This window comes from Apium graveolens, unplaced genomic scaffold (assembly GCF_009905375.1).
Source record: "Apium graveolens cultivar Ventura unplaced genomic scaffold, ASM990537v1 ctg7250, whole genome shotgun sequence".
Lineage (NCBI taxonomy): Eukaryota > Viridiplantae > Streptophyta > Magnoliopsida > Apiales > Apiaceae > Apium > Apium graveolens.
Genome location: NW_027420168.1, coordinates 28,056 through 46,414, shown reverse-complemented (window position 1 = coordinate 46,414; position 18,359 = coordinate 28,056). Strand labels below are relative to the sequence as shown.

General features: G+C 36.7%; 1 protein-coding gene across 1 annotated transcript; it reads left to right on the top strand.

Annotated features, from left to right (window-relative positions):
• Positions 1 to 8,882: 8,882 nt before the first annotated feature.
• LOC141703964 (F-box protein CPR1-like) lies at positions 8,883 to 10,713 on the top strand. The gene is made up of 2 exons (XM_074507338.1): positions 8,883 to 9,307; positions 10,648 to 10,713. The coding sequence occupies exons 1-2, from the start codon at positions 8,914 to 8,916 to the stop codon at positions 10,698 to 10,700; spliced, it is 447 nt and encodes a 148-aa protein (XP_074363439.1). The 5' UTR covers positions 8,883 to 8,913; the 3' UTR covers positions 10,701 to 10,713.
• The last annotated feature ends 7,646 nt before the right edge of the window (positions 10,714 to 18,359 follow it).

Genomic DNA, 18,359 nt, shown 5'->3' with positions numbered 1-18,359 from the left:
AACCATGCACAATTTCCGGATAGACTTAAAAAAAAACTTTGCAACATTTCTGGACTTATCAAGATGTTTGTAAGCGTTCTTCAAGCTGTAATGATGAGTTCTCAAAACAAGCTTTGGTTTAAATTATCGAAGTGTCTTAATAAAATTTCCTCACAACGATAAGGTATTAGCTTATAAAACATCCAAAAAAAATAAAATGATACGTACATCTGGAGCTAGTCGAGAAAGTATCACAAAAGCCGCAATAAAGTATTTTAAATACCAATATTTTATTGACAGAACCTCTGATTATCCAAACCATAAAGTCATCACAATTTTCGACAAAGAAATAAATGAAAAGACATTGAATAATAACAACATATTCTTTAATGTTGGTAATATTATCATTAGCATAAACTCACCGAAATTATAGATTTTAGCATCAAAAGTCAGAACATGATAGTTAATAAGAGAGAATTAAGCACTAGAGTGTGTGAATCAAATGTGATGATACCATAACATCCAACACTTACATAAATTTTACTACTTACATAAACATCATACATTACTTGTCACAAACATAAGCAATGGCTTAATTAACCCTCGCTCAAATTTTTTCCACGTTACTCTTGGAAAAAAGATATTAACATAAGCCTTATCAAAATTGCAAGGAGAGTATTCAAATTCTTTTGGAGAATGCAAATTTGAACCAAACATTTCTCATGAAAGAACAAATTTCCTCTTGGAAGATAAAGGCGTAGCTTGTAGAAGCATCATAGGACACAACATCAGAAATGAGAGGTGAACTTCTACGAAAACATATATACCGTGCCATCATTACCTACCAACAAATCCACATTTGAAGAAGGTGTTTTCTTGCAAGTATACATAGAATAGGTGGTTCTTGTATAACATGAGTTTCAAGAGTTGTTTACAAATCATAAGAATGTAAGAGTCCGGAAGGTTCTAGTGGGCTCAACTCATTATTGTTGTTTTCATAACTTCTTTGTGAGGAAGGTTCGTACTACCCAACTTTGAGGGCTAGATTTTTGTGTGTCGGATCCACACAATGATTAATTTTAATAGGCATCTCCTTTAGACATTCTATTCTAGTGTTATTAATTAGTTAATACATTCCACAATTTCCTTATCCTTTAGAATTAGTTAATTAAGTTCAGCTTCTTTGTTTCTTTTCAAATATTAGAGTACTAAGTAACATATGTGATTTACTCCTTGCTTCCACTCACTGCTGCTACTTACATCATACTGCAGCTAGCTCCTATACTCTGCACTCATAATTCATATATATAAATTATTTACTTTTGCGTTCAGCTAAATAAGACCACTGATCTAGGTTGGTTGACAAAAACTCACTAATTTACATCTTCAATTTCTGAAGATTCCGATGTGAACTTCTCCTTAGATTTCACTGTAATACAAGTGGGTTGTAACTTGACCTTGTCATTTCAGTTTTTTAAGATACAGATTCACATTCATTTTTCTTACCACTTAGTATAATTTAATGGAGACACCTGATTTCTCAAGCAAATTTGCAGGTAACAACAATCATAGTGTATGTTTTATCACGTACCCCGCGAGTGTTGTCTTTTCCTCGAATTCTTGATCCTGACTATGCATTTATTCCTCCGTTTCTCCGCTTTACCCACTCATAACATGTTGATAACTCCGGTGAGCGGGGGGCTCCGTCCGATGGCGTTCCTGGACAATTTGTGCGGGGGTGAGGTGCTGCTGGTTGGGCGCCTGTACAACCAAGGGGGGGTTTGGCTCCCACGGCGCCTCCGGTGTGAGAATAAGAATAGACTTTGGAGAAGATGAAGGTATATATGTTTATGTAATTTTGAGGTGCTGTGTATGTGTGTTTATATGTGATGCTGCTGTGTGTTTTTGAGTGTATGAGAGTGTGTGAGTGTGAGAGTAAAAATATTTTCCAACCCCTAAACCCTTCGGTCTTGGGGGTATATATAGCCCCAAGGTAGGGTTTAGGGGTAGTTACCTCTAAATCTGGGCCGTTGGATCTTGGGAGCGGAGGACGCCTGGCTTGGGCGGATTGCTTACACGTGTCCAGGGGAGGACCACCTACAGAGTCCTAACGGCCTCTGACACGCGTCGTGCTTTTGGATTGTTGGTTGTTGATAGCTGTTATAGTCACGTGCCCACGTACCCCTCCTTGGCGGGTTTTAGGATGTGCATGCTTTTGCTGGGCCCCGCTCATGGCCGTCTGAGTCCGGATCCGGATCCGGGTAGGCATTAGGTCCGGGCTCCCCGTCGGATCCGGATCCGGGTAATGCGATGGGGCCGGGCCTGGCCTCTCCATTTGATTGTTCTGGGAGAGGGGGGTCTCGGACCATCGATCGAGGCTGGTGTCCTTTAGATCCAGGTTATCCTGAACGGGTCTCTTATACCCTATCATTCGCCCCCCTCCCTTATGCGGATTTTCTGGATGAGGGAGTAGAGTAGGATTACATGGTTGGCTTGGGAGAAAAATTTCTGCTCCTGGTTGCCCCCCAATCCGGATCTGGTATAGTAGATGCCAATCCGGATTAAGGTAGGATGGTTGATGCCTTAGAAAAATTTCTGCTCCTGGTTGCCCCCCAATCCGGATCTGGTGTAGTAGATGCCAATCCGGATTAAGGTAGGATGGTTGATGCCTTAGAAAAATTTCTGCTCCTGGTTGCCCCCCAATCCGGATCTGGTGTAGTAGATGGCAATCCGGATTAAGGTAGAATAGTTGCTGCTTCTAGAAAAATTTCTACTCCTGGTTGCCCCCCAATCCGGATCTGGTGTAGTAGATGGCAATCCGGATTAAGGTAGAATAGTTACTGCTTCTAGAAAAATTTCTGCTCCTGGTTTCCCCCCAATCCGGAACTGGTATAGTAGATGCCAATCCGGATTAGGTAGAATAGTTGCTGCTTCTAGAAAAATTTCTGCTCCTGGTTGCCCCCAATCCGGAACTGGTATAGTAGATGCCAATGCGGATTAAGGTAGAATAGTTGCTGCTTCTAGAAAAATTTCTGCTCCTGGTTGCCCCCCAATCCGGAACTGGTGTAGTGGATCCCAATCCGGATTAGGGTAGAATTATTTCAAACATGAAACTGTTGACAATGATCCAGACTATTGTTATTGATCCGGTTCCTGGGCTGTGGAATTCGAAAGGTTTGGGAATTTAAACGGTTTTGCTCATTTTCCCCCCTTCGAATTTGAATTTTGGGCAGTTACTTTGCTTGATAATTGGGCCATAATGATGACTTGATATAAATGTGCATTATGTGTATATATAATATACATATTTGTCTCTTTTTTTTTGTAACTGCTGGGATAACCAACCCCTGGCTGCCACGTGGCAGGGGTGGTTTCTCTCCCCTTCCCCTATAAAAGCCGCAGCCTCCTTTCTTTTTCTCTTCTTATTTTCATTCTTTTCTCTGATTTCTTCTAACTTTTTCTTTCTGGTTGCTTCTGTCTCCTTCTTACTAGGCTCTTTTTGATTCTTTTTTGCCTTAGCCCCAATTCGGTCGAAGACAGATCTCCTGGATTGCTGAGAGTCTCCGGACTCTTCTTGCTCATCATCTTGTTCAAATTCCATCTGAGCCCGAGCTTGTTCATCTCTGTAGAGCCTGATTGCTTCAGCAAGTTCATGGCTTGTTAAGTTAGCCATATGCTCCTCTACAACTGGAACATTTGTGTACTTGTATTGATTTAGCTCTATGACATTTCTAGCATCCCTGATCGGGGTATGCTGTGTCAGTGGTTGCTCCTGGAAGGTCTCCCTGTCTCCTCCAAGTTCTTGAACTTGAGAGGGGTCTTGATCCTGAATATGGGTACTGGCGGAGGTCCTACCAGCTGTACTTTTTCCTGCTCTTGCCATCACCACAAATGTACAAACAACTGACCAAGATTTGAGGCTATAAATGTGGATCTGAGGTTGTTTTTTTGAAGATTACAAAAAATTTCCAGAATAACAGCAAGCAAATTTTCTGGGTTTTGCTAACAACAATACTAAACAAGCAACAGCCTCTTGAACACAAAAGAAAATATGCAAGCTAAAACAATTCTGGGTTTTAAAATTACCAAGACTATCAAACCCCAGGCTTCAAGACTATCAAGATTATCAAACTCTAAACAACCAAAACTTAACAAGAGCGGGCTCACACAAACGTGGCCTAAAGTAACGAGTTCACACAAACGTGGCTAAAATAAACATTCATATTGAAGAAAGGTTTTGGTTGTTTATGTTCTTACAGTTTTGAAAGTGGACTCTCTCAAGAGTTTGCTGATGAAGATGAATCCAGGGGCACCGAGACCCAAGAATGGAGCGCCCCTCCTTCTAGCGCCAAATAATAACTCCGGTGAGCGGGCAGCTCCGTCCGACGGCGTTCCTGGACAATCTGTGTGGGGGTGAGGTGTAGCTGCTGGTTGGGCGCCTGCAAAACAACACCGGAAGGGGGGTTTGGCTCCCACGGTGCCTCCGGTGTGAGAATAAGAACAGCTTTGGAGAAATGAAGGTATATGTTTATGTAATTTAGAGGCTGCTGTGTATGTGTGTTTATATGTGATGGCTGCTGTGTGTTTTTGAGTGTATGAGAGTGTGTGAGTGTGAGAGTAAAAATATTTTCCAACCCCTAAACCCTTCGGTCTTGGGGGTATATATAGCCCCAAGGTAGGGTTTAGGGGTAGTTACCTCTAAATCTGGACCGTTGGATCTTGGGAGCGGAGGACGCCTGGCTTGGGCGGATTGCTTACACGTGTCCAGGGGAGGACCACCTCCAGAGTGTCCTAACGGCCTCTGACACGCGCCGTGCTTTTCTGGAGTGTTGGTTGTTGATAGCTGTCATAGTCACGTGCCCACGTACCCCTCCTTGGCGGGTTGTAGGATGTGCATGCGTTTGCTGGGACCCCCTCATGGCCGTCTTAGTCCGGATCCGGGTAGGCATTAGGTCCGGGCTCTCCGTCGGATCCGGATCCGGGTAATGCGATGGGGCCGGGCCTGGCCTCTCCATTTGATTGTTCTGGGAGAGGGGGGTCTCGGACTATCGATCGAGTCTGGTGTCTTTAGATCCAGGTTACATCCTGGCCGGGTCTCTTATACCCTATCACATGTCAATAGAAGTTTCCCATCTTCCTTTTCTCTTTTAGCCCACTCCTCTTCAATAAGCAATAGCTATCCGTCGTTGTTCTCAGGTTTACCTCGAAGTCTCTCCTTGTTAGTTTTCAAAGAGCCGATAGTTTCTTCCACTTTCATCTTCTCCAAGTCTCCGAATTGTTCCATGGTAGAGAAATTTGAAGGAAGTTTGAGGGCACCGCTCTTAGCAGCTTCTTGACCATATATGATTCTGCGATTTCTTCACCAAGTGCACATATGTTAACCACGAGTCCACTCATTTCCAGATAGAAGTCGTCAAGGGAATCTGTATCCTTCATGATCATTGCTTCGAACCCACTCCTTAGAGTTTGTATCCTCGCCTTCTTCACGCGATCAACATCTTGACACGTGACCCTTACAGCTTCCCAAGCTTCTTTTGCAGTCTCTTTCTCTGCCAATGACAGAAGAATATCTTCGGGGATGCCATGATATATAGCAGCAAGAGCAATCTTGTATGACCTGTTATCGACCACCCATTTTTCTCCTTCGATTCTACAACACCCAAACACCATGGGCCTGCAAGTAGACTTTCATTTTCATTGCCCATGTTGTGTAATTTCCTCTTGACGACATGGGATAATTTAAGCTCACTGCACCATCCTTATTTTTTCCCGTTTCCACTGTCAACATCTTGGGCATTCACTGGGGACACCCGAGCCCTTATAACAGAATGTTGAATAAATACAAAACAATCTTACATATATTACTAAGTGTTTAATTTGAAACTATGAAAATAAGATGCACGTTCAACTCGTCTTTTATTCAATGAGATATACAAGATAAATTGCCATGCTAGAAAATAGGAACTGCAGAAACTAATTTTTTAATACAACTCAAACTCACCCCGCTGTATACTTATTGACTCCTAAAAACTCTCCATGCCTCCAAAGATCACGTCCAACTACAAGACTCGCGGTTTACAGAGTAACAGGATAACAAGCACACATTTTAATAAATCAAATAAATAAAAACAAGTTTAGAAGAAAATCCCAACAATCTCAACTTACATCAGGGAACAATCTTTCTTTATCTTGTTTAACTAATTTGTTGAATTAGGGAATAAGAACTCTTCAATGTGTGCCTCTAGATTCCGTTTAGCACCTCCATCATACTCATCTTTCGATATATCATCCTCCATCATACTCATCTTTCGATATATCATCCTATCAATATAGGATATGCCTACTAATCCTAATGATGATCATGTGATAATCCTGATGAGAAATCGAAAAGAAAAAGAGGAAAAGAAAATAAAGACTTACAATTTGTAGCACGGCAGAAAAACAGAAACAGCGAAAGAACAAGATCCAAGGCTTCAAAATCTCGAAAATGACTTCGAAAATGCTCAGCAACGGGAGAAGAAAATGGCGACTGTTGTTTTTTTTTTTATATGCGAACAGAGAATAAAAGGGGGAAGAGAGCAGCTTTTTATAGGGGCTGGGGGAGGACAACCACCCCTGCCACGTGGCAAGGTGCAATTGGGCCTAGGAGCGGTTACCAAAAAATGTATATATACATTTATATATGCATATTTAAAAGCTCAATAAATCCCATAATCATTATGGGGTGGTTTTCTAGGGAGTTACTGCCCAAAACTTCTATTATGTTTTAAGTCTTGTCTGAGTCCTCTGAATGTGGTTTACCGGTTTGTTATGGTTTATAATGTTCATGAGATTTTGTAGGAGTGTTTTGAATAAGTTTCGGCTATGTGGAGTAATATGGGTTTATTTAGGATTCATTCAGTACTTAATTCCTTATTTTTAGCTTAGATAAGTGTGTTCTCTTTCATAATATTATTTAACTGTTTTGTACTCTTTTGCAAGAATAAGATCAACTTGAATACTTTGTTTTCTCTGTTTTACATTGCAAACACATATCTATATATATTATGAAACCAGGACGGTAGAAGGTGTATACTTTCTTCACAAACACACCCACTAATGGCCCGGTTAAAGTTTAAGGTTAATATTGATGATTCTATGAGTCAAATTTGTAACCAATGACCTACTTGAGTCATTTGACGGTAATGAGTCATCTAATTGATGTTTAACCCAAAAAATAATAATATATGCAGAGTAATATATAATATATAATTGAGTTAAAATAAAATTAAAGCTATTAAACCATAAAGACACCGTGCTACACTGTGCATAGCACGGATTCTAAACTAGTAAATTTTAAAGAATGAATTATTATAAACATCTTTTAGTACTTCAAATATAGTATATACATATCTCTCTGCAGGGATGTCTTTTTTGTATAGGAGGATAAAAAAACTTCTTATATTATGTAATTTCTTACATAAATAGATAATTACTTTATTAATCTTTATATAAATATTTTATAAATATAATTTTTCTATGAAATTATCTAAATATGTAATTCCAATATAAATATTGGCTCTTGTAATCAATTATCCATTGATATTTGAATGATTTTAAGATACAAAATAAGTGTGATTTGCAAAAGTATTTTTAATTTCACAAATCAATGAACAAAAAGAAACAAAAAAAAATAGAAATTAAATTAAAAAATGATCCTTACTATTATCGAAAAACTTAATAAAATCACTTTGCTTATCACTTTCTTCGTAAAAGTAATGTTTTCTCTCATTTTCAAGTCATTTGTTATACTACAGGCATTCACAATATATATATGCCTCATTAACATGCGTTTTTATGATTTTTTTTATTTCTTTAAAACTAATATTTTAATTTACATAAAGTGTAATGTATAATTGTGTTTTTTTTAAAAATGTTTTTAAAAATTGATTTTTCACTAATAGAAATGACCATATTTTGTGATATTTTGGGCTTTTTGGGTGATACTGTGAGCTATTACCCAACAATAAAAAACACTTTTTGCAAAAGCGGTAAACATAATTTCTTTTTGCCCTTATTACCTCAAAAACACTCATTTCCTTCTCTACTGTTTTCACTCTTAATCATCCCCATCTTCATCTTCATATAAATTAAACTCTAAAAAAATGTCAGATGAACTGCTTGCCCTCATTTTCATCCACCTACCGGTGTTCATTTTAATGAGGTTGCGCTGCGTTTCAAAGCAATTTCGTGACTTGATAGACAGTCCATATTTCGCCAACGTGCATCTTCGTCATTCGGTGAGAAATCGTTTGAATCGAAATATACTTTGCAGAAGTATGGATCCCGATCTAAATTGCAAAAGTGTGGGTTTACATTGTGTTGAAATTGATACACTCCGTTGTTTTGAACCAAAATGTCCAGGGGGACGTTATAATTCTTCTACTCAATTAATTGGTATGTGTAAAGGTGTTATTTTATTTTATGATCAATGTATTAAGGAAATCACATTTTGGAATCCAGCAATTCGCACATATATTGATGTGATTCTTCCTCGTGTTAGTATTCCTCAAGGTTCTTTTTATAATCATACATATAATAATCTGGGGTTTGGGTACGATCGTGTTAATGACGATTATAAGTTGTAATGACGGTTCAGTGGTATCGTAGTACTCGATCTAATGGTGCGCAGAATGATAAGGAAGTTCATGTTTATAGTTTAAAATCAAATTCATGGAGAAGAATTGGGAATTTTCCTTATTCAGTAAATTGTGGACGATTACCTGCTATTTTGCTAATGGTGCTTTGTTTTGGATGTGTTCTGAAGAAACTGTTGAGTCAAATCACGGAAAATATATTGCTGCCTTTGAGCTTGCAACCGAAGAATATAGAGTGGTACCAGCACTACCTGCCTATGATGATACAAGTTGCAATGTTGACATTTATATTGGGTCCATGGAAGGTTTTCTTTGTGTTCAGTGTTATGTTTATCATCCAGAATGTGATGACGAGTTGGCGGAAATGGGAGACATATGGTTACTGCAAAGGGATGGAGAAGAGGATACTTGGACCAAGTTAGTTTCGTTTAATAGACCATCTACAGTTTACCAGCCATTGGCATTTTCGAAGAGTGGCAATCATTTACTTTTGGCAAGCCAAGAAAAGTTTTTGTGGTACGATCTTGTCAAGGAAGAAGTACGAGAGGAATTCAGAATTAGGGGTCTGCCTCAATACTATGAGTCAGTTGCTTATATTGAGAGTCTTGTTCATCTTGATGGTGGTACAAGTGCAGAAGAGAATCAACTTATTCGAGAGAAAAAGGTGGCTGAAGACGACGAAAGTGATGAAGGTAATGCTGCTTAATCTTTCTATGTGAAGTTTAAATGCAAATTTATGTTGTTTGAATTTTGTTATTACATATATATGGTAAAATACAAGGAAAACAGTTTAAAAGACAATAATTAAATTTTAAGATGGGAAGTAATTCCCATATCAGAAGTAAGGCTTTGGCTCTCTGTGAAAGAAAAACAAGAAATACAATGTCTGAAATATAATATCAGAGTCATGCCTGTTCTTGAGCAAGTGTTTCAGCTAATGCCAAAACTTCCTAAACAAATATATAAGAGCCATGCCCGTTCTTGAGAAATTGTTTTCCCTCTTGCCAAAACCTCCAAAACCTTCCTAATAATCTTCTTGACATATTTATAATCTGTTTGCGTTTCTTTTTAACTGGGGGTATTTTACAAAATCATTGCATAAAAAGTATATTTAAGGCTGAGCTGTATAGTAGTCCTTTATCATAGATATGTGTACTGTTTCCGGCTTCTGTTACACGTGGCTTAGGTTTTTCCTTGCATCTCTTGTTGGACAATGATATTTTCCTTGATATTCATTTCCTTTCTTTCTTAAGTTTAAATTTCTATTAGGGCTTAAAGATAGACATTAAAATAATTAGATTACTTCTTTCCCTGTAGGAGTAAACTTTCACATTTAATTACCTCTCCAAGCTAAAAGTATATTATATACATCTATTTTGATTATATGTGCATCAATTCACAAGCTTTATCTTCCTTCATTTCATTCCCATAAACTTTTTCCTTCCTTCCTTCTAATCATGTTTTTAAGCATATTAAATATTGTTTTCAAGCCCCAAGCAAAATCTTTATCTTTATGAGATATAGTTCAAGAATACTAAGTGATCATATGACTTTTTAAAATCTTATTAGGCCTGTTTGGGCACCACTTATAAGTCAACTCATGACTTATAAGCGGTAACAGTTTATTGACCAGTGTTTGTCGACCCAAATTATAAGTTGAATTTTTGAATTTATAATTTATAAGCTCATAAATTGAATTTTACTAGCGATGTACTTTTTCTTAACTTATTTTGATTTTTCACTTTTTATTAACTTTATTTTTTAAATATATGTTTTAAATGTTATTCTAATTTAAAATTCATGAATGAAAATAATTATATTTCAAAATTATCTATTTGGGTTCATTTAATTAAAAAAATCTGACTCATAAGTAAAATTATTAAAACATTCATTTTAAATCATAAGTTAAAATTATTGAAAATTCACTAACTCAATCTTATTACAAAAAAATTTGTAATGCAAAATTATATATGTAACCCTTGATTTTGTCAATTGACTAGTATTAATTTAAATTTTCATGTTTTTGCCAAAGGTCTACGGCTGCTAAGTAGCATGGCTATGGAGATCCTTGAAGATGCAGTTTGAGTGGGCTTGCTCCTGAAGGTTTTCTTACAATTGTCAACTCTTGTGCTAAAGCCTGTTTGTACTATGGATAATGAGATGACTATGAGAGTTTGATGATTTTAATCATGTATTGTTTTGTATCAAATATCTGTATCTTTGCAGTCCAGAATGTTTTGGTTTATGCCTTAGTCTAGATCATGTGCATGCCTCTGGAATAGTATAGATCATGCGGAGGCTAAGTATATTTCTGTTTTGCAGAAACCTTAGTAATTTAATACCCCTCTGATCATCGGTGAGAATATATTCATGCTGTAATAAAATTAAATTTGAATGTCTTAGCATTATTATGACAAATTTTATAGCATCGCAATTGTCTAAAATTTGATGATTTATATTCATGCTATATTTCATTACAAATTAATATATCTAATTAAGAAGAATTAATTTCTATATAGAATTAGTAAATTGTAGATTTCTTAGACCAAATTCCAGCATTAATAGATCCCACATTTCATCTCTGAAAATTACTAAAATCCACCACCAAATATCGCTGGAATTTAGCTATAATCGACCATATTCTGTGGAATTTAGTATAAAATCGACCGAAGCATGTTGGTGGCTTTTCAGAGGGTGGATTTTAAGTTTTACGGTAGAATTTATATAAAATCGACCGAATCATTGGTCGCTTTTATAAAATTTAAAATTTGAAGTTCAAAATTTTGTGAAAATTTGAATCTCCCACCCGAGAATAAATTACACCAAAATCGGTCGATTTTAGCATAAAAATGTTTCAGAAAAATAATAAAGAACCACCCCACCCATCAACCGTGCAACCACCACCTACCACCGGGAAAAAAATTCCGGTGACTCCATCTCTCACCATTTCGCTCTCCGTTTTGCTTCTCCTTTCTCGATCTATCTCTTCGTCCCCTTCTTTCTAGCTCACTCTCACTCAATCACCATCTCTCCTGATTCTCTTTTCATAATCTCTCCTCAGTCTCCCAATTCATCTCTCATATAAGTGAGCCAAATAAAATCTGCCAGCACCCTACAACAACCCTCAACTCAAACCAACAAATAAAATCCCTCCACTTCTCCTCTAAAACAACTCAATCAAATTAAAGGCCAACAAAAAACCCCTTCTCCCAGAGCGCAAGTCCCTGAAGATTAAAACTTGGTGTAAAAAAGCTACACATCTTTTCAATTATAGGCAAGTACAATAACTCAAACAAGATTTTTTTCCCTTAGGTAACCCAACAATAATCAGATAAAGGAGTCAAATTTATCTTTAAAATGTTGAACTGAAGTTGTAGATAATTGTAGGCAAATAAGTATGTATGAGTGTAAGTATAGTAAAGTGAGAAAATATGGGAAGAAAAAACTTACTACAATAATGGTGGGTTGAACTGGAACTCTTATAGTTCGGATCAGTGAAAGATGGGCGGGGGAGGGTGTGGTTGGGGGGTTATAGTTAAAAAAATATTGTTTTTAGTTTTCTTTAAACATTGTTAAAGAAATATTGTTGAAAAAATCATATAATACTTATTGTTAACATAAAAGCCACCAAATTCGGTTGTTTTCATTGTTTCCAATATTTATAATTTTTGGAGGGAAATTTCCCGCCTATTTTTATTAAATTTAATAAAATAAAAGTACAATTAAAATTTAATTCCACCGACTAAAAGCGCCGACTATAAATTTCACCTATTAAAAGTGACCGAACTTAAATTTCACCGCATGCGGTGGATTTTATTCATTCGTCAATGAAAATTTTAGTTGATTTTAAATTCCATCGAAATCGGTGGAATTTAACTTCAGTGGCTTTAAGTTGGTGGAATTTAGTTTTTTTTTTTGTTGTAGTGTTGGTGGATTGGTAAGGATGGTAAGGGGACTGTGATACAATTAAGTTCCAAAGGCAAGCCTCGAAGAGCGCAACTAAATATTGCTGAAGCAATAGGAGTAAAAGAAGGGGGAGTTAGATAAAACACACTAACATGAAACAGATAGTAGAATCTGTCTGTCAAGTGGTAATGTGTGCGGTGAACGCTTCACTTGAGATGAATTCTCCCATTTAGTTTCCATTTGGCATGCTATACTTCAGAAAAATGTTTATACTTTAATCAATGTTCCTCGAGTTATTATTTATACATTAAATAATGTTTCTAAAGTTCATGTTAAATGGTCCACGAACAAGGGTGTCAATTGTTTAGCTGGGTTTTTGTTCTTGTTTATCAATTGTCATAACTGTTATATATCCCATGTTACACATATTAAAAAAAGACGTATATATCTATATATCTATAATTTATAACATGTAACTCTATAATTTATAACATGTAACATACGTAATAACTTTTATTGTATCATATAGGAGTGCAAAATAATAAAAATTATTACATGATAATAATATACCTATCTACATCGTGCAACATAACGTGTATAGTAGCACATGCTAAGAAATAAACCTAGAGTACATTATATTTGGGGTACATGAAGAATAACATATATAGTAGTACATGCTGAGAACTAAATATAGAGTACATTATATTCCGGGTACATAAAGAATACTATAAATGATCATCCTGCACCAACACTTTGTTTTCTGGTATAATGTATAATGTCATACAAGCAAAGAGAGTACTATATTTATAAAAAATATATATGTTGATGTACAATTTAAACAATCTAAGGAAAAAATATAATTGAGGAATTAATTATTTATATAATAAACAATCTTTTGACTGTTATTAAGTACTTTAGTGCCAAAAATATATGTTTGTATCTCTATATATGCCTAATTTTTTAATTACTGAAATTTGAATGAAAGCCATAAGATCGTACAAGTAAGATGCTTTTATCAAATTTATATAAATCTATGGAAGAAATCTGTTTTTAAAAGATTAGATGACAGAATTTGAAAATATCGTGATTTATAACGAGGTGATACTAAGAGAAAGGAACAACCATTGCACAATTTCCGGGACTAGACTTAAGAAAAAAAAAATCTTTGCAACATTTCTGGACTTATTAAGATGTTTGTAAGCCTTCTTTCAAGCTGTAATGATGAGTTCTCAAAACAAGCTTTTGGTTTAAATTATCGAAGTGTCTCAATAAAATTTCCTCACAACGATAAGGTATTAGCTTATAAAACATCCAAAAAAAAATAAAATGATACGTACATCTGGAGCTAGTCGAGAAGAAGTATCATAAAAGCCGCAATAAAGTATTTTAAATACCAATATTTTATTGACAGAACCTCTGATTATCCAAATCATAAAGTCATCACAATTTTCGACAAAGAAATAAATGAAAAGAATACATTGAATAATAACAACATATTCTTTAACGTTGGTAATATTATCATAGCATAAACTCACCGAAATTATAGATTTTAGCATCAAAGTCAGAACATGATAGTTAATAAGAGGAGAATTAAGCACTAGAGTGTGTGAATCAAATGTGATGATACCATAACATCCAACACTTACATAAAATTTTACTACTTACATAACATCAAAGTTACATTACTTGTCACAAACATAAACAATGGGCTTAATTAACCCTCACTCAAATTTTTTCCAACGTTACTCTTGGAAAAAAGACATTAACATAAGCCTTATCAAAATTGCAAGGAGAGTATTCAAATTCTTTTGGAGAATGCAAATTTGAACCAAACATTTCTCATGAAAGAACAAATTTCCTCTTGGAAGATAAAGGCGTAGCTTGTAGAAGCATCATAGGACACAACATCAGAAATGAGAGGTGAACTTCTACGAAAACATATATACCGTGCCATCATTACCTACCAACAAATCCATATTTGAAGAAGGTGTTTTCTTGCAAGTATATATAGAATAGGTGGTTCTTGTATAACATGAGTTTCAAGAGTTGTTTATAAATCATAAGAATGTAAGAGTCCGGAAGGTTCTAGTGGGCTCAACTCAATATTGTTGTCTTCATAACTTCTTTGTGAGGAAGGTTCGTACTACCCAACTTTGAGGGCTAGATTTTTGTGTGTCGGATCCACACAATGATTAATTTTTAATAGGCATCTCCTTTAGACATTCTATTCTAGTATTATTAATTAGTTAATACATTCCAAATTTCTTATCCTTTAGAATTAGTTAATTAAGTTCAGCTTCTTTATTTCTTTTCAAATATTAGAGTACTAAGTAACATATGTGATTTACTCCTTGCTTCCAACTCACTGCAGCTACTTACATCAGTACTGCAGCTAGCTCCAATACTCTGCACTCATAATTCATATATATAAATTATTTACTTTGCATTTCAGCTAAATAAGACCACTGATCTAGGTTGGTTGACAAAAACTCACTAATTTACATCTTCAATTTCTGAAGATTCCGATGTGAACTTCTCCTTAGATTTCACTGTAATACAAGTGGGTTGTAACTTGACCTTGTCATTTCAGTTTTTTAAGATACAGATTCACATTCATTTTTCTTATAATTTCACTTAGTATAATTTAATGGAGACACCTGATTTCTCAAGCAAATTTGCAGGTAACAACAATCATAGTGTATGTTTTATCACGTTCCCCGCGAGTGTTGTCTTTTCCTCGAATTCTTGATCCTGACTATGCATCTATTCCTCCTCTGTTTCTCCGCTTTACCCACTCATAACATGTTGATAACTCCGGTGAGCGGGCGGCTCCGTCCGACGGCGTTCCCTGGACAATCTGTGCGGGGGTGGTGAGGTATAGCTGCTGGTTGGGCGCCTGCAAAACAACACCGGAAGGGGGTTTGGCTCCCACGGCGCCTCTGGTGTGAGAATTAGAACAGGCTTTGGAGAAGATGAAGGTATATATGTTTATGTAATTTAGAGGCTGCTGTGTATGTGTGTTTATATGTGATGGCTGGTTTTTGTTCTTGTTTATCAATTGTTATAACTGTGTGACGGCGTTCCTGGACAATCTTTGCGGGGGTGAGGTTATAGCTGCTGGTTGGGCGCCTGCAAAACAACACCGGAAGGGGGTTTGGCTCCCACGGCGCCTCTGGTGTGAGAATTAGAACCGGCTTTGGAGAAGATGAAGGTATATATGTTTATGTAATTTAGAGGCTGTTGTGTATGTGTGTTTATATGTGATGGCTGCTGTGTGTTTTTGAGTGTATGAGAGTGTGTGAGTGTGAGAGTAAAAATATTTTCCAACCCCTAAACCCTTCGGTCTTGGGGGTATATATAGCCCCAAGGTAGGGTTTATGGGTAGTTACCTCTAAATCTAGGCCATTGGATCTTGGGAGCGGAGGACGCCTGGCTTGGGCGGATTGCTTACACGTGTCCAGGGGAGGACCACCTCCAGAGTGTCCTAACGGCCTCTGACATGCGTCGTGCTTTTCTGGAGTGTTGGTTGTTGATAGCTGTTATAGTCATGTGCCCACGTACCCCTCCTTGACGGGTTGTAGGATGTGCATGCTTTTGCTGGGACCCCGCTCATGGCCGTCTGAGTCCGGATCCGGATCCGGGTAGGCATTAGGTCCGGGCTCCCCGTCGGATCCGGATCCGGGTAATGCGATGGGGCCGGGCCTGGCCTCTCCATTTGATTGTTCTGGGAGAGGGGGGTCTCGGACCATCGATCGAGCCTGGTGTCCTTTAGATCCAGGTTACATCCTGGCCGGGTCACTTATACCCTATCATTTCCCCCCCACTCCCTTATGCGGATTTTCCGGATGAGGGAGTAGAGTAGGATTACATGGTTGGCTTGGGAGAAAAATTTCTGCTCCTGGTTGCCCCCCAATCCGGATCTGGTGTAGTAGATGCCAATTCGGATTAAGGTAGGATGGTTGATGCCTTAGAAAAATTTCTGCTCCTGGTTGCCCCCCAATCTGGATCTGGTGTAGTAGATGCCAATCCGGATTAAGGTAGGATGGCTGATGCCTTAGAAAAATTTCTTCTCCTGGTTGCCCCCCAATCCGGATCTGGTGTAGTAGATGGCAATCCGGATTAAGGTAGAATAGTTGCTGCTTCTAGAACAATTTCTGCTCCTGGTTGCCCTCCAATCCGGATCTGGTGTAGTAGATGGCAATCCGGATTAAGGTAGAATATTTGCTACTTCTAGAAAACTTTCTGCTCCTGGTTGCCCCCAATCCGGAACTGGTTTAGTAGATGCCTATCCGGATTAAGGTAGAATAGTTGCTGCTTCTAGAAAAATTTCTGCTCCTGGTTGCCCCCCAATCCGGAACTGGTATAGTAGATAAAGACATGCATATACATATGAAAGCGTAATATCAAAATCATGAGTTATCGAGTTGTTAAAACCTAGAATGATCAATCAAAGCTGAAATTAAATATAATAAACACCTACAGACTAGTATTTTATTCATTAAGTCTAGTTGGATGATATAAAGGGAGAAATTATTCAAGACTCGGCCTACACAGGTAACCCCTAATTCAAACCAGGAGAGATGCTATGGAAGATATTCACCCATCAATCTATGAAAATTATCAACTCATATCACGCCCTGTTTTTCAAGATCTAATTCACTTCAAACTGTGCACAAAGTAGGCAGAATTTGGACACAGTATCACACCTAAACCATTAAAATCTTCTTGATATTTAGAATAGATAATAATAATAGGCACAACTTCTAAAAAGAAACTATTGTCAATAAAATGAGAACTTCTCAGTTCAGCACCTATAACATTTTCCAGGACGTACTCTTCCTGCCCTTCCAACTCTTTGCCTAGTTGATGCTTTTGATATTGGTGCTACTATCAAATTTTCAACATCTGTAATCTGCAAAGTTGTAATCAGAGTTATGTTAAAAATCAAAGACAATGCTGCATATTTAAATATAATTTCATATATGATATATCACAACCAGAAACTGGAGATTACTCTAAGCAAATTTGTAACCAAAAGAAACCTACTGCCCAAAATGCAATATACTACATTTGAACTCTTAATGGCCATGTGGCATCTTTTCGACACTGACACAAACTGAATTATTCTGTCTAGGAAAACTAAGAATATCTGAATACATGATTTTAAGATTATAATATGAATTAGTAAACAGACTAAACACAAAATATTTACAAACAACACAAACACAAATATATACAAGCACTTTTTATTACTTGTAAATCCGTATTTTAACTACACATACAACTACACATGCAACAACTACACATTTCAATTTCACATGCATACATACAACTACACAAAATGCAGCCCAAACATATATAAATAGATATGTAAAGAATAATAACCTAACAAAGTAAGCTCCAAAATCCCAAAAAACACAGCAACAAACTCCAAGACCAAAATCCAACTTAATTAGCTCCGAGATTTAAGCTTTAATAAACCCTAAGCTACAAGATTTAGCTCTAAGAAACTCTACTCCTCACCTTAAACTTCAATGAACACACTTAACTCCTTAATCTTCGAATCTATCACAAAAATTGAAATAGATGAGAAAAAAAACATTTGAAAGAAAGACAGTAAGAAATTAAGAGATGAGTTGAAGAAATTGAGAGGTTTAATTGGAGATTCAAGGTCTAATCGGAAAGGGGGGAAAGACAGTAAGCATATATTTGAGAGTTCTAGGTTTAGCAGTCGAGAGAGAAAGGGGGAATGACTGAATGAGTTTTTGTTTTTGTTTTTGTGGAGATTGTAATTTTTTGTTTTGTTTTGATTTTGATTTATTTTTAATTTTATGTTAT

Coding starts and splice junctions, on each gene's coding strand:
- LOC141703964 (XM_074507338.1), top strand. CDS start 8,914: ATGGAAGGTTTTCTTTGTGTTCAGTGTTATGTTTATCATCCAGAATGT. Junction 9,308..10,647: donor AGACGACGAAAGTGATGAAG/GTAATGCTGCTT, acceptor TTTTTGCCAAAG/GTCTACGGCTGCTAAGTAGC.